The sequence below is a fragment of the Strix uralensis genome, chromosome 11, assembly GCF_047716275.1.
Source record: "Strix uralensis isolate ZFMK-TIS-50842 chromosome 11, bStrUra1, whole genome shotgun sequence".
NCBI lineage: Eukaryota > Metazoa > Chordata > Aves > Strigiformes > Strigidae > Strix > Strix uralensis.
The window spans coordinates 13,802,246-13,826,431 of record NC_133982.1 but is presented as its reverse complement, the minus strand read 5'-3'; the positions used below and the strand labels follow the sequence as shown (position 1 = coordinate 13,826,431).

At 41.0% G+C, this 24,186-nt stretch overlaps 1 protein-coding gene across 1 annotated transcript in view; it reads right to left on the bottom strand.

The window, feature by feature from the left end:
* Positions 1–24,186, bottom strand: part of ADAMTS17 (ADAM metallopeptidase with thrombospondin type 1 motif 17) — a 192,710-nt gene that overhangs the window by 406 nt on the left and 168,118 nt on the right. The window contains exons 19-21 of the mRNA XM_074880340.1: positions 23,446–23,650; positions 18,933–19,085; positions 3,074–3,251 (exon numbers count right to left, since the gene is read on the bottom strand). Of these exons, the coding sequence (XP_074736441.1) occupies positions 3,074–3,251; positions 18,933–19,085; positions 23,446–23,650 (536 nt within the window). The remainder of the gene's footprint in view (positions 1–3,073; positions 3,252–18,932; positions 19,086–23,445; positions 23,651–24,186) is intronic.

Sequence of the window (24,186 nt, the reverse complement as noted above, 5' to 3'; positions counted from 1 at the left end):
TTCTACTGAAATATCAGGCTCTTGGAAGTGCTTACTGCAAGGGTGCACCTGGACATGGCTGGGGAGTGCAAGCCTCCTCACGTTGTACCTATTTTGTCTCAGTGACAAAGAGGTCTAGATGAAAAAAATGTCTAAAGCGTCAGCCTAGATTTAAGCACGTGAACACCTCACAGCGGTCAATGGGAAGCTGTGTGATCCCAGGGAGAATGTTTTGCGAAGGCACGCTTTCAGGACTGGCCATCATCCTCTTGGTGGAAAACATTTTTACAGAGGAGTAAAATCAAACTCAATTTGATGGATGTAAAGATAAATTAATCGGAAATAAAAATAATCCTCCTTAGTGTAGTAAGAACAGTAGGACAAAAATTAGCTATTGGGAGGGGGAAATGGATGGCAGAAACTCCCTCAGACTGACAAAAGGTTTGTGCAGGAGGAAAAGCAGCGCAAAGGCACTGTTGCTGAATCTGTTGACAATATAATTAAAGGGTTACATGTGCTTTTATAAAAAAAGTATATGTTAGTGAAACTGTACACTTGATAAAAATGCATGCATATAGTGAGTGCTTTTTACGGTACGTGATTTATAAATTATATGTAACATTCTTACAAATGCTGTGATAATTGGAAAATCTTCTAAACAAATATTGTGGCCTCTGAGATGGGAAACAATGGTCTAATTAAAGAACATCAAAAGGTGCTGACCCAGCAGCATCTTGAGTCCCTTGTTCCTCATCTCTGCTGGATGAAACCAGGAAAGGCTCTTATCCTGTATTTAGCTGTAAGTCTCAGTGCCAAGCACCAGAAAACAATGTCAGCAAAACTAGTAGGAATGTTTATCACTGAAGCTTCATTCAGTTGGACAAGAAGCAAAAGTTTGATAGAATCTGATGAAATGAGGTTGCACTGTCCCAGAAAAAATGGAACATGAAGCCAATTAAAAAAAACCCCACACACAACTTATTGCAAGAAAAAAATTTGAGTGGAAGTGACCATCCTAAACAGAGGGAGGGTAGAGCTGTTTCTGACTCTGCCAGCAGTAGAGGGGCGTTTTGAGGGGGTTAGAGCTGCAGCACTCCCCACTAGCTATGGTTCCAACCAGGCACAGAAAACATGATGTAGCTGAATAAACTACACGTCTTGCAAGAACATCTGAGATAGACCTTACATAATAGAAAGACACTGAGCCACAAACAAGGCTAGGACTCTAATATTTCAGAAGTCCAAGGTCCCTCATAGGTTGTGAAGTAAGACAGGAAGCATGTCAAGGAAGCGACATGGGTCAGGTGCCTGAGAGACAGAATAAACCCCCTCTGAATATGTCTTCACTGAGGGACACTGGACACAGATGTGAAAGTCAGGTGAGGTGAACTCCACACTTAGATACTTCTGAAAATGTTACCCAGGATGAAAAACATTTTGGTGTGGGGACAAGGCAGCATGGGTTTTGTAAACTAACAGAATTTTTTTCTGTATAATTTTTTTTGGTGAGGTTTCCATTGCAGAAAACAGAAAATTTTGTTAATGATAATCCAATGAGAATTGTTTATAAGCAGGAAGAGCAAAACACTCAATGATATATCTTTCTGCTAATATCAAATATCGTTGTTTCTGGCCCTGGTGATTCCATGCCTGGTTTAGAAACAAAAGCATCCCAAATTACTTGCAGATTACTTTCAGCAGGGACTTGAGCCTCCTCAGTCTTCTAAACACGTGAGCTTTTTATTGCTTTGTCCGAAAATGTGAATTAGGATGGATTTCTTGTCTCATCAGTGTATCAAGGGCTTACTTCTCAAATGAAATGTTTTCCTTTCACTATGCTCTTAGTGCTAAAATATCTGGGAAGTACTCTCGCATGTTCTTAAAAAAAAGAGGTTAGAATCTCCTCAGTATGACTGCATTTGCAAGAATAAAATTTCCCATATTCTTTTAAACATCTGTTAAACTTTTGGGAAACAAATTTCAGTTCAGAAGCTTCAAGTCCAGTCCTAGTTCAAGTGTTACTTAATACTGGACAGTGCTATTAGAAAATGGTTCTCTGTCACTTAGCAGCTCTGCCTTTTCATAGGTATTAGAGGCTTCTTAGCCTACAAGACTGGCTCTGCTGAGAGGGTGGAGGCTGTTCTTTCTGGTAAGCTCTTAGCAGCTTTGTTTACAACCCAGCCTCTTGTACTGAAAAGTAATGGGAGGCACCGATGAGGCTGTGTCAGTGTAGCTGATGCCTTAAGTTTAGCTTCATCTTACTGGTGATGATGTGTGAAATGTAAAGAAACCAGCTTGGTTCTTGGAGCTGTGACTGAACACACCGGGCTGAAGTTTGGAAAAATATATTTTTATCCCCTTATAAACTGAGCAAATATGATGTGGAAAATCATGGATTCCCACAACTTTGTATTAACAGAAGCATTCTTAACTAGAGACATTTCTTAAATACAGTGTTAAGGTATTTCAGGAAACAGATGGCTTATCATCATATTCTCATCTCAGCCAGGTACACAGGGGATGCAGGGAGGGTGAGGAGAAGGACAGTGACAGAAAATCAAGGGGTTCACAGAAAGAGGCTGGATGTTCTCTTGCCTCCCTGGGCAAATTAATTCATCAAACCACATTCTTGTTGCAGCAAAGGAAAAAGAAAAAAAAAAACAGCGATGCTCTACTTGTCGAGGTCATGTACTTTTCTTGGGGCATGGATGGATAAATTATCATACTTTACACTCACCACAGCAAAAGCAGAGTGTGAAGGTGTTTGTGATGGAGAAAGATATGCCTGTCAGCTCCCTCACCTCTGCGATCAGTCAATCAATCACCCACCATTTGTGTGCTCCTGTTGGTCTCTCAGGTCTATCCACTGCTGAGCGCTCCAGCCTGGGCAAAATCTGAGGCAGGGATTGATGGATAAGAGAGGACCTATCCACACTAGACTTTTAGTCTGGAGTCTGACCGGGGGGCCCTCTCCTAATTTCTGGCCCTGGGCAATCCTCTGAAGCCCCACTTTTGTCACGCTGGGCACACTGGGACCTTGGGCTTTGTCTGGTCCTTTGCAGGTGGCATCTTCCCCCCAACACCCCTCACTCACCAAGTCTGGGCGAGGTAATTGTGTTGACATTTATCTTCTCATTGCAGACCTCTTGGTGGCACTGCCTGTAGGCTGCTGGCTTGGACAGGACAGGGCACTCACTGCCATGGCGCCCGGTGACTTTGTGCATACACTGGACCACGCGTGACTGGAGGCCTTTCCCACAGGTTGAGGAGCACTGGAGGAGAGAAGGCACTGAGACATGGTCCAAGCAGAGTAGCTTCCAAATCACATACACACATACACCAGAAAAATCACTGCCAGAGCTGAAGTGTGCAGCAGATTGGCAGCTCACTATGGTGCTGAGGGCTCAACAACAGGGGCATCGTGTCAACTAGGGACGGTTCATACAGCTGTTGCCTTTGTCCATGATGATTTTGCAGCTTCAGGGAGTGCTGGGAGCAGAGGAACTGTCCTGGAACAGGGAAGGAAGCTGTTGTCTTTCTGTCTGGACTTGCGCTGAGTCCTCCTACACAGACTGTCCCTGTGGATGCCCGCGAGGTTCAAGCAGGCAGAGATGTAATTCCCTCCACCAGCCACAAAGAGGCAAAGCTGGAAAACGTATACTGCTTAATCATGGATGAGCAGCTTCCACCTCACTCTCCATGAGGGACCCAGTGGTACTGGTTTTCTTGGTTTAAAAGCCCTCTCCAAGACTTGGATGGTCTAACAAGGCTTCCTCCACAGACAAGACCACTTCCAGGCACTGATATAAGATAAACCCAAGGATTACAGCAGAGGCAGGCAGCTCCTACTGCATGCCCAGACCTCTAGAGAAGCTCTGTTCCAGTATACGAGAGAACACATCAGGTATTCAACTATTCACTCTCATCTATCCCTGCTAACTGTCTGGCACTTGTCTGTCCTCCTGGGAGCAATTGCAAATTGTACTCCACAAGTTTTGGCTTCTATTAGCCAGGAGGCCCAGCCTGTTTATATGCTCTCTTTGTTGTCATACAATTGGAGTCCCTACCTCTCCCTCCCTCTTCCTCTGGCCCAGTCACTTGTGATTTACAATGTCCTACTTGCACGCTGTTCAATTTTAATAAAGCAAACACAGTGAGCACAGTGAGGTGCACCAGCTGGAGTTAATAAAAGAACCTTGTATTTAAAATAAAGAAACAATGGGTTGCAGGACTTTGGTAAGATTCCTATTTCTGCTAAAGCCACACACAAGCAAATGATGGGGGAGAGGAGGAGGTGAGGAAAAACTCAGGAGATATAATTAGGATGATGTAAAAAAGATCATATTTTCTGTCCTCTGCTGTTTCTGAACAAAGTCAGGGCACTGAAGCTCTCTCCGTGAAAAACAGTCACCTCAGAGTGGTAATTCTTAAAAACAGCATGCTAAACATTGAAGAGACTCAAAAGATGAGCACCACTGAGGTTGAATTGAAGTCCAGGTATGAAGGATGTGTATGCTTGAAGACTAGGACCCAAGGGCAAAAGAACACATGGATGCAAGTAGGCCTCCACCTCTCCCATCTATGGGGGAGAGTACAGCAAAGCTGTGCTCATTTTGTTCTGGAAGTATCATGAGAAACCTCTGCTGCTTCTCAAAGACCATCTGATACAAGAAGCCTAGCTTTGTTCTGGGGGGAGCACAGGGAGCTTTTCCTTCCTGTGTGGATCACTGGAAGGCCTGAGAAAAAATGGCCTCAGATGAACAGGACCATGTAAACCAGAGCTGATTGAGTCCTGCTTCACACAACCCAGTGTGGAAATACATTTACATGATGTGAACAATTTATTTCTGGGTAGGAGGAGTTGTAGGATCAGTGAAGCCTGTTGTCACAAATAACATAGACTCTTTATCACCCACATTAATCACTGTTGATTAAACAGGTTTCTTGTATTTGGCGTACTCACCGAATTTGTATTAGTTTTTCTCTTAATTTCCCCCCTATATTCCACTTGTTTTTTATTCCTATTCTTTCTCCCAGTGACCTTCTCTAGGACTGAATTTCTCCATTTGGAACAATCTCTGGCTCAGACCCCTTCTGGACTTTGCCATTAAGCCACCCTGGTGTGCAGCTTTCCTCTGTGTTTCCAGCTATGCATCCCCCTCCAGACCTGATTATTGTATTCTGAAGATAGCAGTTGTGCTACATTAAAGTTTTACATGTATTTTGGAACTTGTTTTTTTTAAAATAAATGATTGGGTTTTTACTTTACGTCCTTCTTAATTCAATTTAGGGTCAACTCACTAGTTTACAACAGATTTTTTGCGCTTAGGTTTTCAGATGTTGATTCTACATAAAAATTTTGTCACCATCTATTAATACCTCAACAATGGTTCTGGTATTTAGGACTATGCTGAATGAGCCCTTCCCTTGTATGCCCTATAGTGAGCTATTCCAAAAAGCAATCATTAAAGCCCCTTATTTAAACCTCCTTCATGACTTGAGCTTCTGCAGTGAGATCTAGGCATTTCGGGAGTCTTGAGTGTCCCTCTGTTCTTCCCCAGAATCATGTGCCCTCAGTGACTTCTACCAGTCTGGAAGTCAGTCAGGCATGGCCATTACATTTGGATTTAAAGTTAACAATTTTTATCCTGATAAATGCAACTATTAGGCCCTTCCACTTCACTAGTCATATGAAACCTCTAATCCTCAGGATTTCAATGGCACTTTTAGTCTTCAGAGTGCTGTACTAATCTTAATCCTCACAAAACTCCTTGCAAGGAGAGTGAATTGTACATCCATTTTACAAACAGAATAGCTGTTACCACACAGGCATAAAATAACCCGTCCAGGCCATGGGGTTCCTTCACATGACTGTAATATAGTGAGTCTGAAACCTCTGTCTCTGGCTTTTAGGCACTCCCTGTGCTTACGAATGCTCTTAACAGAGAGAGGAAAAAAAAGAGAAAGAAGGGAAGAAAGAAAGAAAAAGCATTTTTCGCATAAGGTGAATAAGGTTTTCAAATACCAACATACAAACACTCACCTACCTTTGCCTGTGTTCCTCTCTCTGCATTTGTTAACCAGCAAGGAGGGCAAGCAATGAAACTTTTTCCACAGACACTGCCAACTCCAATCCTTAGACAAATAACAGCAGAGTTTTTGCCCGAAGCAGTTTTACTCCTTCTCCTGGGAGACTGGGATCATCACCTATGCTATGCAATTAGTTTTTCACAGCCAGGAAGACAGATTTTAACATCTTTCTTGAACTCTTTTGGGCTTGGCAGCTAAAGGAAGGTTGGACATCTGGCTTATTTTAAGACGAAATTTTCAACTCTGTACTTGGATAGTCTCTTTCCTAGGAATTTCAATAGGAAATAGGAATAGATACAAAATACATACAAAGGGGGAATTGTTACTCATGCTGCACTATGAAAAGAGGACATCATTAAAAGAGGCATAAAAATCAAACTCCAACTGAACAGCAAATTCCCATAAATACCTTCCCTCCTACTCTGGACAGCTAAATGCATTGCTACGGTCTCTCTGTTCCCAAATATTTATGGAGCAAGCAAGCACATCCACAGAACAATTTTCAGGGCTAGATTCACTCTGTGCCCTCTGATACAGAACCCCTCAGACTTGGACAGAGGTTATGAGGAGTCTGTGTAACGAAGGGTGCTGCAGCCTTCTTGCAAACAGAGGAACTTCCAGGCAGCCAACAGCTGCCAGAGAGAGCGCAGCACTTGTGGCAGACTGTGGCCTGGGCTGCAGGGGCAAAAAGTACCATTACAGCCCAGCACCTGATCCAGCTTCTGTATAGCTGGTACAGTTCCACTGCGTAGAACGCTGGGAGGCTCCAGTAACTGTGCTGATCATATTTAAAATGCTGTTGATGGACACTGGACTTTCTGGGCAAATATTGAGTTCTTATACTGCTATTAACATACTCAGAAAATTGGGAAAGCCTTTACAAGCACTGATGTAACTCTCAGGAAACACACACAATTTGATGCCATGATGGAGTAAAGTGATCTGGGAATGTGGAGGACTGGGTTTGGAACCTGGTTTGGAGCTGCGTGGATCTCTGCCTGCCACCTGAACTGCTACGCAAGTACTGAGAGAAAACCCACAAGCAACTTGCCTACTCTGGGAAGCACGGACTCAAACAAGTGTTGGATAGAGACACTGGTGTCAAACAAAGAAGAGGGTTTTTCCTTCCTCCAGGCATTGCCAATGATACCACTATCAAAAAAATGCATGGGCAAAATTCATGTAGTTTAACCATAAGGCACTAAACTGACAATATAGCCATTGTAAATTGGAAATCCACCCACATGGAAAGATCAAAGGATTCTTCAGCACCGTAAAAAAGAGGGGGTTAATGAACAGTTACAAAAACTGAACCTAATGAGAGCCCTTGTAACTCCCAGTTCAAACACTGCTTGAGAAGGCAAAAGGAATACAAAAATGCCTCCATTCACATTCTTTGGCAGTAACATGCAAGCCAGTGGGGATATCCAGACGGAAATAAACTCACAAATTATCAAGGCAGCAGCTGCATTCATCAGCTTAAAGAAGATTTACTCACTGAAAAACTCCAACCTTAAGACCAAGCTACGATTTTTCAACCGGAATGCTATTTCCACCTTAGGATACTGATATGAAAGCTTGCAATCTACCAAAGGTGCTGACAGATGTCTAATTGCTTTGAAAGCAAATGCCTCTGGAGAATATTATGTATTAAAATAGAATGAATTTACAGTAAGTTCTGAGATCTGTCAGGGACTTCAACTCCTGATCTACAAAAGATAGCCAGAGGAAGAGAGAGGAGTAAGAATGAATGAAGCCAGGGCAGGGCTGCTGTTGGGCAGCTGAAGGAATGCGTAAGAGAGACCAGTCCAAAGAATCCCTGTGTTGAGGCTTAATGGGGACAGAAAAAGGTACAGATTTACCACTACAGAGGAAAGGCTGTGATCAATGGGATAATGAAGCATTGCTTATGCCTCAGCTGAGGGCTGCTGGCTAGGCCGTGATGCATTCAGACCACATGCCACCTTTAAAAACATCACTTTTTGAACCTCTAAGAGATAGATGTTAGTCTTTTTTGTAAGAGACTTGCTTTTTCCAGCAGAAAGTCATATCATCCCTTCAGCTAATCCTGAAAGTACTCCAATATTTAGAAGGCTGATCTGTTGGAGGGAGATATAGTTCAAGATGACTGTCATAACTAAGCTGAAGGCAATATGTTTTTTTTCTTTATTCATCAGTCTGCAGCCATCTGATGTTTAAAGATACTGTTTTTTCCCCAATTTTCTGAAAGTTGCTGAAGCCAAGGATAACACTATGGCTAAAGCTCCAATATTCAGAGATAGAGTCATGCTTTACTGACTTCAGAGTTCAAGTATTTCAAGGCGTTAGGATAGGATAGAGCGCTTTTCCCCCCAGGGGTCTTATTTCTTGCCTCTGTGAAAGTCAGAAAGAAAGCAAGACAAGTTCCTATTAATAACATTCTAACACAGCATCTCAGATGAATGACAAATGTCCTGTAATTGCTCTGTTCTTGAGACCTTAATAGTATACATGTGTGTGCTCTGAAAGTCAGTGCTCTGCACATCTTAACATCAGGCTTTTTATGAGTATCACTAATTTAAACTCTATAGTTCTAGCTGAAAAGCAGCATGCAATATGCTTTCATAAACACCAGGTCAACCTCCACCATGGCATCATGCTAAAGAAAGAAATTTCTGTCTTTTCACTGATAAGATCTAATTAGCCCAAAGCAAACTGTAAGCTGTTTTTCAAGCTTCCTTGTTCTTTTCTTTTTTTTTTTTTTTTCTTTTCTTTCTTTTTTCTTCTTTTTGAACCCCAGATCTGTAAAGAGAACATATCTGGTCTTGCTTACAACAATCTTTCATTTGGAAACTTTTGTGAAATGACTGATTTGTTTAATTTAGCCAAGGAAAAAAATGCATACCCTTCTGACTCAGTATGGGAAGAAACAATAAATTACAGCAGAAAATGCTCATGGCTGATGTGACAGTATCTTAGAAGGAAAAGAGAGAGGCAATCTTTGCAAACTGCCCGCAGCTGTGCTTTTAAACTGCGTGACCCTAAGGAACAAGATCTGACCAGTACATCCAGCGTGTCTCACTGCATAATTAAGCTTGACTTTGCTATTCTGAAAAGTTCCATTGTGTACAGAGAGTTCAGAGATTAAGAGCTGAATGCATGAATATTCTGGGTAGTGACAGTGCCCCTAAGTACTTGTGCAATGCAGCCCAGGTGGATGCTAATGAGGAAATGTCATTTAATTCAGTATACCAATCAGGCAGAATTTACTTCTCACAAGCTTTCAAACTGGATTTCAAGAACAGGATCAGGCAGAGATGTGAAATGATACGGTATTGCCTATAGGGTTCTAGCATGCCACCTATAGCGCATGTGCAACGTTTTGATCTGTGCAAGGTACAAAGTGGAAATACTCCATAGCTTATTCCACCTGAAAAACTGCAAGGAAATGATGCTGCAACACACCTTATGTAAAAGGCATAATCGAACTAAGTTTAAGTAAACTAGATAGTAATGGACAACTATGTAACCATGGGATCACATAGCTCAGGCTGACTGCTTGAGAACTCACCCTGCTTCTACAGCAGTGTGTGCTGCTTATGCTGAGAAATGCTTTTATGGCTACATGAGCTATAGTTCCACACTGACTCCTGTCACAGGTGTTAGCCTGAAAGCATATCTTGGGAATTGAAGCTCCACTGAACACATATTTTGGTTATTCATCAGTTAATGATCAATGCTACCTAAACGTAATTTATTAAAAAACTTATTTAAACTAAGGACTCCATTAGGATTACTTAACTTCAGCAAGAGGTTGCTCATCTCTGTCATCTCAGTCCTGCCTGAGCGTTCTCTAGACAAGGAGCATTCAGCTTTGAAATGTATGATGCTGAACTAACACTGCATTTCATCTTTTTGCACAGTCAAACAAGGGATCACCAGCAGACTGATACTAATTGCTCTTTAAAGATGTTCTGGAAGATTGTTGCCTTAATGCCTCAGTAGTCATCATAAATCTCAAAAGGCTATTATTTTATAGGGGCAAAATTATAGCAGTCCCTGCTAATGATATATATAGTGTGCCACAAGGATTCAAGGGGCAAAACCTCTTCAGATGAGTAGTACAAACTTTAAATGATGAATTACCTACTGTTCATATTTTTAAAAACATGATCCTAGACACTGTAATGTCTCAGGGTAACTCAGAGAAAATGAATGCCAATATTTGAACAGGCTTGTCTTTCATGCTTTCTTTTTCGTATTAAAAAAAAAAGAGTAAAATAGTCACGATGGAATTCAATTTCCAATCCACTGATCTTGGTGGGAGGCTTTAATTCTCCATCAAAAAAAAAAAAAAAAGCACTAAATGAACTAGGCTTTTAAATAAAAAATATCAAAAAGGAAAAGTTATTCTTCCAATTAACAGGATCACTGGAGGCTGTATTGGAACATGAGACAATAACACTGTGACAGAACGTGCTCCACTTCAAACAAAACACTGATGAATATGGTCTTTTTCTAGCACATTTTCCCTTACTAAGGGACCATCGAAATAATTTGTACTATGGATGTTCCCAGAAACTCCAGCAGAGATGAGCTGTGCAAATTGTTGTGCAAACAAGGAGTGGCCATTACCTCAAAGGCATAAGCAGGACTTGGTTTCTGTAGCTTATAATCCCCAGGGGAATGACATGGCCAGCCAGCATTGTAGTCAGCATCTCTTCACTTTCCATGCCTAGGTTTCCAGCTACAGCTGCATCGACTGGGGCTGGCAGTTAGCACAAGTCTAGATAGAGGCTCAACCTTGTTTTAGTGCCATTATACAATATTTACACCTCTGACCATAGCTAAAAATGTTGCACAGATGGGGGGACAGAGAATCAAAGAGCAAAAGGCGTGGGATTCATCTTAGTGAATCTGTTCACGTTCTCTTTGCAGTGAGCAGAAAGAGATCACCACTTCAAAAGGCAATTCAGCCTTTGCTAAGGTAAGGAGATAAAACCACTATCTGGAGCTGCCTGTCTTACAATGACTGTAAATGGAGCCTAACAACTATCTCAAACAAGGCACCTAACTGTCCAATGGCTAGGACTCAGTGATGTGAGTTCAATTAAGTGATGGATCCAAGATCATACAGAAGTCTGTAGTTAATAGGAGCTGAACTCATACGCACTTTCCTTTCTTTCCTAAAACGCATATTTCCAGTGGAGGTATGAAAAACTATATTTCTAAGTTTGTTCATGACAAAGCAATCAGTTCTACTTGGTGGTACAAGGCAGTAGAAGGGCCCTGGGCTGGGCTTTAAGCAGCCCAAGGTGACAGATTTGTGAAGTGGCGGCAGGAACATGGACATGTGTCCCCTCATGTCTCCCCGTCTGAGGCTTTTACTTCAATGAACCAAGTCTTTTTCTGAGAACCCTCACGCTGGATTCAGGATGGTTCATTTCTCTTTTACCTGAGTTTGTGGAATAAAATCAAGAAGGGAACAGTGAAAACTCCAGCACGCCCTGCACTGACAGTGAAGAAGACAAAAAAAATAACCAACAGCCTTGGAGCTCTGTCATACGTAAACTGCAAACCATGTGCCAGAATTCCCTATTTTATGCTGAAATCCTTAACTCACTGAAGTCATTGGGAGTTGGCTATTGAGTGCGGTGGGTCAGTGATTTGGCCCACAGTATTATCAACCAAATTGATTTCATGCAGCAGAAGAGAGGAGTGGTGTCTGCTTTGTAAAAAACCACTAGTTTTCTCTCACAGAGAGATCTATTTTATTCCATGCATTTCCTCAATGGAGATTAAACTAAAGGTGGTGGGTTTAGCTCATCACAACTCAGAAGGATACCATTCTACTTCAGAAACGCAGAGTAACGGCTTTCCATCTTCCTTTCTAAAGGGAGGCATGAAATTTTTACTAGGATACTGGCAACAACTTTCCCAAACTGAGGAGTGTCCCTGGCTGATATAACCAATTCTGGGCCATTTCTTCTCATCCTCTGTAACGAGGGGTATTTTGAGATTAGCTGTTGGCAAGAAAGGCTGTGGTTTGCACATCAGTGATCATGTGCCAGAGGAACAAACCATGGGGAACCCCAACTAGCAGTACAACTTAGAGCAGTCCAGAGAGGCAGTACTTAGGTTTGGGACACTCTGATGCTCTGGCTTCTGGTCATACCTAGGACCAGAGAAGTGGATGGTTTGAATACTAAAGCTTGTTGGGCTCTCTTCTGTAACATCCAGCTCCATCACCTTATGGAGTACAACTTATTTGCATCAGTGAGGCCTGTAGACAATCCTCCAACATCAGTTTCTAGCTATGGTGCTGAATGCACACGAGCAGCCATAAATCATGAAGCTGTTTGCTGAGCCAAAGTGAGTAAGCGTCAGGAAAGGGTCTGTCAGCTGTGACGTGCGACTGCAGTTCTAAGCGGCCATTCCTCCTGCAGAGTTTTCTCTCAGTTCAACAAGAAAAGTTATTTTCTCCAAGGTAGAAGAAGATGAACTTAGTTATGACCTTTATGAAGAATTAACAAGTTGTCCATAGTTTATCATAAACAGATGGCGGGTCAAGCCATGAATTTGTAATGAATGTTAGAATGAAGGACAGTTTGCTTCTATATTTATAACAGCTTTGAATATACCTCTCAAACCACAGCTGTCCTTGATTTACTCTTCTTATCATGTAATGTGAATTAATCATTAAAAGTGAGGCGTATAGAAGATTTTGTTGACGTTCCCAAACATTTGGAACTCAGAAAACATGCCTTCCTGGCACTGGAAGATTGTAGAGTATTTTTTGGGAAAAAAAACCCCAAACAACAACACAAAAAACAACCTCAACATGTTTTTTGGTGTACTGTGAGGCTAGGAGTTTTATCTCTTAGAGAATACAATCTACTCTAATCCTGCCAAAGCAATTAATTTGCAATTACAAAATCCTTGTTACCACCCATTGTGATGAATGACTGCTGATCTTCAGTATGAAACACCTCAGTGTCTGGCACAAACCCAGTATTTTTCTTATAGGAAATCAGATTTTTTTCCTCTGTATTGTTAATATTCTCCTGGGATAAGAACCCATAGCCAGCATTTCATAGGCTGAGCAAAATAACGTAAAGAAATTGGCAACTATTGACGTCTAGGGAGGGCAGGTGGCTATAGGTAATTTTTCAGATGTACTTTATCACTACTGACACCATTTGGCAACAAGAATATTATTTAACATCACACTTTGCCAAGCTGATCCTTACTAGTCCTTTCCAGTTTCTGGAGCGTACAATCTTTCTGAATCCAGTGAAAGGTGTGCCAGGTGGTTATACTAGATGTAAAGTGGTAAAAAGAGATTTCTCCTCTACTTTCTCTCCCAGTTGAAGCCCAGCTTGACATGTCATATATTTCTGGTTTCACCTGAGAGCATGAATCTGTAATGGTTCCTACACAAGACCCAAAGATCTTGCACAGTCTGTCAGGTCAGATTCTGATCTGCATGGCACTAGCATAAGCCTGCATTAACTTAAGTGGCTGAATTAATCTGGATTTACACTAATGTAAGAGAGACTGATATCTGACCCACTGTGCTGAGTGAGATCCTTGGCTTGTGGCCAATGGGTTGTAGGGAAGAATGAAAGACAGTTACGCTGGATTTACATTGGGTTATCTGAGATTAATATAGGCCTTAGTATCTACAGAGCACCTACTGTAACTGCAAAGAAAAAATATGGAAAAGCCAATATATTATAAGGCTTCTATGTATCTTTCTTTTTCTAAAAATCTTTTCACTGGGCTATGTAATATAATAGGTTAATGAGCTAAATTGTTGCCTGAGGGACAGGAGTTGCGTGTTTAAACTTCTACCCACAAAGCTGAAACTGCACCCTTGTGAAAGTCAGCACTAACGATGGAGCTAGTGTATCTTGCTTGTAATTCTACCTTCCTTGATATAATACCAGCTAAAAGGAGAATAGTCAAAAAAATGAAACTGGGAACCCTGAACCGTTCTGTGCTATTGGCTTGAAATACAGTACTTCAGTCACAGGACAGAAATAGAATATGTCGAGACATATAAAATACTGAAATAATTAAGTAAAACTGGAAATGAAGAAAACCCATAAAAATCTTGTGGGGAATTGCTCCTGCTATATAATCTTGCCTCCTCAGTTATACCCTGGAAGAGTCCAAAAGCCAACTGGAGAAAGGAACTCAAAAAATACAGCTTTGGCCTGTACATGTGCACCTGAGTGCTTTCCCTGCCACATTATTACTGGAGCAGAAGGGGAGAGAGCTGAGGACACAGGGGGAGCCTTAGGTAGCTAAAAAGCAGTTCCTAGCGCTGTTCACCGTCAAGCTTTTGTCACCACCATGCCCAGGCGATACATCAAGCCTGCACCTCCCTGGAGCAGGCCAGCAGTGCACCCCCACATCTTTTAGGACGTATGTTTTCAACCGTGTGAGTCGAGGTAGACTTCAATGCAAAGTCAGGGTTCTGCAGCTGCTCCTTTCAAGCACAGCCTAGAGCAGGCGAAGGGCGCAGACTCAGGCCGTGCGTCCCGCTAAGCTTCCTGGAGAGCCACATACAGAGAGACACATTCTGTTCACTAGCTGCCTGCATTCTTCACAGGAATGTAATCCTTGACATAAAGTTTGTAAGTAAAATACAATTCATCATGAAAGAGTGAACTACTGTATTGCTAACGCATCAAGAGGCGTATTTTCAGCAGCCTAAGAGTCTGAGGCAAGTGTTGGGAAACTGAGCAACCTGTTTGTTCTTTTGACTAGCACAACTACAACGAAAATGTAAAAATGCTTCCAGTGCTAGAACATTTAACAGCTCAGATTTCAAACAAGGACAAACTATTTCAAAGTAGAAAGAGTGTACGAGATGTTTGTTTCTTTAACTGAATGCAAACTGGATGTGGAATTTCCTTTTGGAAGAAACAACTGAATGGGAGACGGCTTGGATCGCCATTTGTATATTGCATCATATACAAAAAAGGATGATATAATGAACTGCAATTCTGAAGAATCCAGACAACAATAAAACAGTGATTTCAGGTTAACACCTTCAGTGGGTCTCTTACTGTGCAATCTGTCTTTCTACTAGGTTCGAAGACTCTCAGGCCAGGAACAGTTTAGTTATGTAACTCATAATACCAATGCTGTGTTTGTGCTAAATGCTAAAAATAATAATTATATCCCTTTAAGATATGGGGTTTAAAAGAGAAGTTGCGGTAGTGCAGAGAAGCTGCAAGTTTAATAGCAGTGGTAACAGAGGTTACACATGGTTACTAGTAACAGAACAATACTCTCTAGAATTACAGTACACAGCCTGTAAATCTCAAGCACTGGACTAACAAAGGTAACCTCTAAAGACATTTAAAATAATTTTAGAGATCTAGCCGTATGTGTTTGCAAAGTGAACTAGATATATCAGTTCCTCATGCAACACTTGAAATATGCTGCAAATACATTTGGAATATACAAATACCACAGCCAAGACTGCTTGCTGAATCTGATCAATTAGCTCCAAATGCTCTCCACAGCTATAATGTGAAGTAAGGACCATCTGCAAATAAACCTGACAGAAAATGGAATGAAATTCCTCTTCAGAGCATGGAGAGGTAATGGCTGCAGAGCCGTTACCAAGGCCAGTGGACAAGGTTTTGGCTGGTAGGTGCGGGTTAAAGATCAGCATGGCCATGCCTCCAGCCCTTGCTTCTTCTACAACTTGTCTGGCACACATTTAGAGATTTTACTGCTGCCCACTCTTGCACCTGCTGAATGCAACAGGATCCAAGATCTTACATAGGATAACCATACTCATTGCTATCAGACGCGAGGTGAGTTATTTATATAGGGCTGGGAGCTCCTTAGGGAAGTGATCTGTCTTCTCATGCACAAAGTCCATGTATTCTATAAATACTAACAATATAAGAATAACAGTCTGTCATTACCACCCAAACAGCCTGTTCTATTTACAAGTTGTATCTGGACTTTTAAAATGAGGTTTTGCCTCTTTCTTACATGACTTCCTGGTATCTTCAAACGATCTTGGTTTGGGAAATTAAGGATTGGAGGCCACCAATGTGCGTCACCACGCAAGATGTTTGCACATAAAGCATCAAAGCCCCTTATTTTAATCTGTGATAATTACTACTGCTAGTTAAATCTTGCTTCCCTGATGATTCTTAACAACAAGAAACAAATGTACAATGCATTAATTACAAAAAGTTGTCGCTTGTTCTGAGATCAATTTGTATTAATAGAAAAAGTTTCCATCTTAGTCAGCACAAATCTCTCACATTGATTTTTACAGCACCAGGAACAAATGTTTTACAATGGAATTTTGCCCTGGAAGTATGAATTTTAAAGAGGTCACTATAATCTAACTCCCACAGACTTTGTGTTTCTCCTTAAAGGAGGAACTGTTTTAAGCCAGACAACACCAAAGAGGAGCTGCTGCTGTCTGTAAAGGCTCTCCTCCTAAGTCTAAACCCTGCATTAAAGCTTCTGGATTCTCATGATGAAAATTCTTCGCTCAGGATTTGAGAATTGAATTCCACACCAAACACTTCAGCTATCTGGGTTTCTGGGACAATACATTTTCTTCAAAGAATTGTATCTACTCATACCCTTTCCTAGCAAACCAGGGGTGCCTTTTGTTTACCCCTCCACTCAGAGAATAAGAATCTAATTGTGTGATCTAAGTGTCCAGTCAGAACTAACCAATATGTCTAGAATTTTAAATGCTCATTATAAACCAAATCTAAGTCCAAGAACATCCTGCTGGACTCACACAGGGTGAAATTCCTGGGAAGCAGAGAGTTGGCACAAGCTCTCTGCAGACAGAAGCAGGCCACATATGCAGCACATAAGCTTTTGTGCCCTTCTGCACAGGGAGGATCCTGATCCTGAGTTAAGAATTGCAAATAACAAGTGATTTTGCACTGATCCTGTCCTGCTCACATACAGACACTAAATCCATCAACACTATTTACTGTGACCAATGTATGATTACAGCCTTTCTAGCAGTGAGCCAGTATCGTCATCAGATCGGAACCATTCATACAATACTGAACTTTCAGTCTGTGTAATCAGTGAGTACACAATTATTTCATATTCCTCACTATAAAGAGAATCCCGGTCAATTTGCATGCCAAACCATTTTAAAATTCCACAAATAAATAAATAATGTTATTTCACCTGTTAACACACAGGAACTGTTTGTTTTGGCGAGCTTGCATGGACTCTGTGTGCCAAGTTAAGAATAAAATAATGTTCAATACTCTAAACATTCTGTGATATAAATTCCTGGCTCAGCATAAATACAGTCCTTTTTTATGTGGCAGGGTCTTAATGCATTCTCCAGCACTGACACCATTAAATCCATGTATCTATGAGAGAGTGTATCTATAAATATTTGCAATTCCTAATCACAATGTAAAAAAATGCAATTGCAGATAAGCCAATTTGCCCATCATGGGCCTCTGTTTCACTGGATTTTCCTTGCTGGAGTTTGGGTTTTTGGAAAGCAAAATGCAACTACTGTATCCCAGTGGTTTCTGCACATGCCGTACATTCCAGAACACGAAGTAGGCTTTCTGTTTAAAGAACAGTACAGTTACAAAGATAAGATAAAACCAAACTGGAATATAATATTCCTGGGAAATTTTAGTTCTTTATGCAAACATGAAGTCAGTAATGTAAAGGATGCTTTATGAACAACACTGGCAAAGGCTGAGTTTCTCACACTGCCAGGCCTCCTTCCCAAGCAAAACCACCTATTACTTTAAGATCAGAATGCAAATGCAGAGGAGACTCTGCTCTGGTTTAATCCACTGCATTCGGGAATTAATTCCACTGATGTCACTAGAGAAACTAAGTTCAGACAGGCCTAAGTGAAGGTAAAATCCAGCCCTGAGGAAGGGACTGATGGTTTTGGCTCTGCCTTTAAATTCATGGTCGTAATAAGTCTAGGACTGGACTATGCTGTGTAGGTCCCAGACTAGCATGAAATTCAGCTACACAGTTCTAGTCTTGTATCTGTGGTAATAAAACAGTGTACTGTCTGACTCTGCATGCAGGACCTGCATGAGGCAGAGGAACAGAATTCAGCTGTGAGAGCTCTCAGTTACCCTCTGTTTCTGTGTGAGTCTGCTAGGGCTTCCCCACGCTTCCCCCTGGTAGTATTCAGTTTAACAACAGTTCTCCCAAACTTTCAGACTTATCAGTTGTGGGATAAGAAGACTAAGGTCCAGCTCTCTTCTCAGCTCCATACTGATGCTCTGAAGGAAACAAAGCTCTCACCATAAGCCCCCTTGTGAGATTTCCTTTTCTCAGTGACTAGGTTCCTAACTTGAAGTGCAAATTTTATAACACATATTCACACTCCAGAAAACCAAACTTCTGTTATTTTCTTTTTAGCTTGCCCAGGCTGGGCATGAGACATCTCCTTAGTCCCTGCACTCCTGGAAGATACTGCTAATGAAGTCTTTTCTGTAGAATTCAATCTGCTCACCAGAACTGTTCAGAGTTTGCTTTTTGAAATATGGAAAGCAGTTTCAGCATTGTTTATAAAGTAGCTTTTGACAACAAGAGTCCATCTGTGGTGGGAATCTTGTGTAGGTTTTGCCTTTGGATGGTTAAGCTGCCAATTAATACTCATTTATATCCCATTTGGAATATACTTCTCTAAAACTTGCTGGGTCATATCCATAAGCCTGTGTTGCAATGTGTGGATTATAAATGCCATAAGGGGTAAGTTTAAATCCCAGAAAAACCTTCAATCAAAATTTAAACTGCAAATTAATGCAGACAGCACACGGAAGCATAGCACTACGAACATCTTTGCATTTAGAAGGAAATTACCGTGTAGTGTTCACTGTTACCTTAGACCAATCGCCTGTTTTCCATTCGTAACAGCCTGTGTGATCCTCACACTCTTCCTCATCTCTTGGCCTGGTGGCTGCATCACATTTTCCTTGAGAATTTGTGCACGTCACTGTTCTTTTCTGAATCCCCTTACCACAGTCTGCCGAGCACTGCAAAACAACAGGTATTTGTTTTCTGTTACACGATGCCTAGAAATGATAACGTTTATCTTGGTAACACAGCTAAAAGGAACAGCTGCTTTTACAAACACTGAGGAAAATTGATAACCCATAAGATTTTCTCTCAATAATCTAAGCCTCTTTCAAACATAAAGTAATTTGAAAAGCATGATATCTGCTTGTGAAATATTTTACTTATGAAAAAAGGCATTCTGAAAATCAACCTTCTTTGAAAAATACCAGCTGGCATTTTACTAGAATTGGTGTTACAGATGAAAAAAACACTAAAACTTGTGTTTAAGGGCTTGCGCATCATTCATACTGAAAAAGGATACACTGAGATTTACAACACAGAACTGCCACATCCCTTGATCTATCATGGGAGTAAAATGATGGTGATAAACGCATTTTTAAATCACATGAGACCACTGTTACAAACACATTTCTGCTGTACAGTTTGTGCATACCACGGCAAAGTCACAGTTCTCACACATGTTCTCATGTAAAACACACACATGACCTTCACTCTTTGATTTGCTATATTCTCATCACTATGTTAGTTCCAAAGAACTTCAAATGTACAAAGGGGATAGCTCAGGAGAGACACTATTCAGTGAACCATAGAGTTGTGATCAGCTTCCAACCATGGTCAGCAAGCTAGCCACAGACATCAGCAGGGATGAAAGACAGACTTAACACCAAAAGCATAAGCAGGGACTGTTTGGACTCCTCTGAGAAGCCATCAGGCTACTAGAGCTGCTCAAAGCAGTTGCTGAAGGAAGACTTGATTCAAACATTTGGGCACTCTAACAAACATTCATTCATGTTTGCACAAATTATCCACAAAGGCAGCTTCTAAAGAGCAGGGATATCTGGTCACACATTCATTATCTCTGCCAATGGTTGGCTGGAAATTCTGTTTTACTGGAGAATTTGTGTTGGTTTCATTGACTGTACTAGGTGGGAAAAGGACACTGGCATGAACTGAAACAGAATTTCTGTTTTAAATAACCAGTTTGGTAATAGAGTACCAGATCTGTTGATGCTGTCACAGCCATGTAAGTGCATGCCACTACACAACAGCATAGCGAGTCTCTCTGCTCTTCATTTTCATGCCACTGCAGTGGTTAAGAGTGAGAAATTTCCTTGAAGAGCCACTGGGGACAGGTGGGTGGAAAAATGATATATGTACCAACTGAGATAAAAACTAACCTCCTCTAGCATGTCAAGTTCTCCCCTTCAGGGGATCAGCATGGAAAAGACAGTTGATTTGACACTGAATAAATAGTGAAGATATGAGATATTCTGTGAGGTCTTTTGAACGTATTCCAAGAAGCTTTTCCATCCAGGGGGTCTATGCTGGAAACAAGCGTCAGCTTGATATAAATTACATCAAATGGACAAATCTCAGCATGCCTGTCTAACCGTCTTAAAAATACAATCCAGGCAGTTCTGACCTGCTGGCCTTGTTAAGGACATGAATGACAAGCGTTTATGAGCTGGCAAGCAAACAGACATGCCTTTAAATACTTCAGAGCACTACAAAGTGACTTCTTGAAAATCTGGGAAACCTTCCACTTAATTTACTATGTGCTGCTCATGGCGTGACCTCCTTACGGATGTAACATCTTTGTAACAAGCACAATTGTATAGTTCTGCTAGATACAGGGATGAATTCTTCCAGGCTTTGCAGAATTCTAGAAACTGCTTTGCTGGACTCCTCAGAGCTCAAGACTTGCCAGACATCCCAGGCTGGAGCTCCTTAAATGGTACCTTAAAGCCATGAATTTGCCCCAAGTTGTACAGACTTTCCCAAATTATATATCATTTTCCTCAGTCCTTGGGGTGGACTCTTCAGGGTTGCACTCGTTCTTCTCAAACTACAAAGCACAATATATAAAATCTTTCAAATAGTCCAATTTACTCAAAGTAAATCAAACTGAAGTGGGAGTATTTTTCACAGTAGGAGAAATCTCTAGGTGGGTTTTACAAGCAAGTCTGGGAAAAACACCAACTGTTTGTTCTTCCCACAAGCTTTTAAGTCATTCACAGATTAATATTGCATATACTTTCCTAGACAAAACAGCATTTTCAAATGGTTTCCAACAGATCTTTGGTGGTCACACATAAATCACCCTCTTTAAGTGTTTTTTTCTTTCCTCAAGTCCTTTGTTTTCATGAAGAATTTCTTAACATATAGATTTTACAGAGATTCCACAACAGAGCAGTCTACAAATTAATATGTGCAGTCCCTGAGTGTCCAGCTGAGATTATCAGGTCTTATTTTATTAACAAATTACTTAGTCAAATCCCACAAGGTTTTGTAAAGGAGCAACACAACTTTGCAGTTAAGACACAGCTCCTTAATATGAAGGAAATCCATATTTTTCTCTAGTTCTCTAACCATAGAAACATCCACCTTTTTCTGACAGTCTATTTTTGTCATTAAAAATGGGTTGAGCAGTACTTTGTCCAAAACAATCTCAAGTGTTTGGCAATAAAAGGGGAACTTAATTTTTTCCACAACGAAGATTGCATTGGAATTTGCTTTGAAAACACACAGTTTTGATGGGGGACCAGACATCAGTGTGGTCAGCTGTTTTTTGTTGTATAACCAAAAAGTTCAAAAACATACATGAGAAAATGGATTTATAAAATGATACCACTACTGTGATATTTACTCCACAACATCAGATTAAAATGTTGAGGATTAAAGTGATTACCACTGAAAAAAGTTCTAGTTATCAGAAGTGTTCAAACTGGCAGAGTATCAAATGTGTCCTGGAGTCAACTGTGCTACATAATAGCAGACATGTGCCAGAACAAGAACAAATTCAAAATCACGAGTGGGCAACTGCAGACATGACAAAGGGCAAATAAATTTATCAAAGGAAAAGTAAGCCAGTTATTGAAATAATTATCTAAAAATATTAAGTATTTGGAATGAGTGATATGGTCACAAATGGGGAAGATTTTCACTCTGGAAAAAGTCTTCTGTAACTTGACTTACTCCATTTCATAAAAAGGAGAGAGAAGTACCTGGGATTGTTAACAAAAGACCCAAGTAAAAATTCCCAATGGAAAACAGGTAGGAACTGACCATAAGTCTCAGCTATAAACAGTTGGTTCAGCTATAAGAAATAAAGATGGCATCATCTGAAAGGGTCACTTCTATAACACACAAAAGACCTATCAGACAACTTATTAAAACTTTGGTGTGTTTCTCTACATCTTTTGAAATGAAAGAGCTCAGAAAGAAAACAAATCTCATGCATTAGTGAACAGATACAGCATCCTACTCAAAGGAAACACTTCTCTCACTTAACTATCATCTCACTTGCCAAATGATTTCTTGCTCAAAAGGTGGACAATGGAATCACATTGTGTTTCTTAAGAGACACAGTTCCTCAGTGCAAGATCCCTTGTATTCTGAGCTTCTGTGAGTTTTAAGCACATTTCTAACAATAATATTTTGCAAAGCTCTTTGACAATGTTTTAAACAGGAGCTCACTCTTTCAAAATAGAGATAAATAACAAGGAAAAATCCTTCCCACAGACATGACTGTTGCTGGACAGTCCCATAACACAGCCAGTCTGGAATGAGACTGGTAGAGCTGTAAGCACTGCACCGAGAATGGAAAGATCTTCTCATCATTCAGATGAGCCTAACAGATACAATATCAAAACTATCATGGACATCCTACCAGGACTGTTACTCACAAGGTACAGGCAAAGTTGCCCTGTATTAGCTGAGTCCTGGTCATGAACTGTAGGCATACTCCCAGTTCACTCTGTTGCTAAAGAAAACACAGGTTAACTGTCTAGAGCACACATCATTTATATCTGAAATGCATTTATAATATCTGAGGACAATTTCTTAACTCTGCAGCTACGTGGAGATGCAGCTTTTATACAAAGTATAACCAGCTTTTCCATGTTCCTGGAATTACACAAAAGAAGGTTGGATAAGGCCCAAAGACTGTACATTCTCTGTAACATGCAGATGCTTGATAAATCTGGTATTTGTTTCATATTGCATTAAAATGAAGCCAGAAGCCTTGGTGGGTTACTATACTTCTGGCCTCAGGTCAGTAAAATGTTTTTCCTTACTGGTCGGAGTTTTCAGATGGAATGATATAGTTACTATAGAATGATATCTAAAACCTGGCTTAATAACTGATCCGGTATGGAATACAAACCTCAGCTCCAAACTGATCTTCTTGACAAATGACAGTTCTACCAGTTTCCCAATACTGTGAGAACATGCATAATTTTAAGCACTTAGCTGGATTAGGGCCAGTGTATCCAGAGCTGTGTGCAGTCTGGCTGCTTTCCTGAATCAAGTTCCTACCTTTGACCACTCTGATGCTTCCCAGATAGAAAGGCAGTCCCGTCCTTCACAGCTTTGTACTGTTGTTGGTTTGTTGCCAAGGCAGTAGAGGTCTCTCGTGTTAACGTAGGTGCCATTTTGCAACTGATAAACACAAGTCACTTCCCGGTGCTGGACACCTTTCTCACAAGTAGCAGAGCAGGGACTCCAATGGCCAGTCACCCACCTGGGAAGGAGCCAGAGAAGGAATGTTAAAAAACCGGTGGGATAAAACGTTATGCTTCACTTAAAAACAATGAGAAATGGGCAACTCTTCCTAGATTTGTGGGTTCTTCGATGGTGTTGCATTGCTGTCACAACTGAGATCGCCTGATCACCTCTGGGAGCTGAAGTGTGCAAAGCAGAAAAGTGTCAGTATACAAGTGAATATCCACTCCTGTCTCCATGCTAGATGGAAACACAAACTCTCCATAGCTCCTTTAACCCCCAGTCTCTACGATGTGGCTGCATTTTTCCTCCAAATAAAGACAGACTTGTCTACAGACCATCCTCTCCCACAAACATTGTTTCTTTTGAGAGGTACCTGGGAAAAACCACTGCTGCATCTGCATGCACATCTTCACCGTGCAGTGGAGCTGGGCAGAGAACCTATACTTACTGTGTACAAACTGGGATGGGGCTACGGCCAGACACCAAGCCCCAAACGGCATTCCCACATCCAGGACCAGAGTCAGCTTTTCTAGGCCTACATTATATGACCTC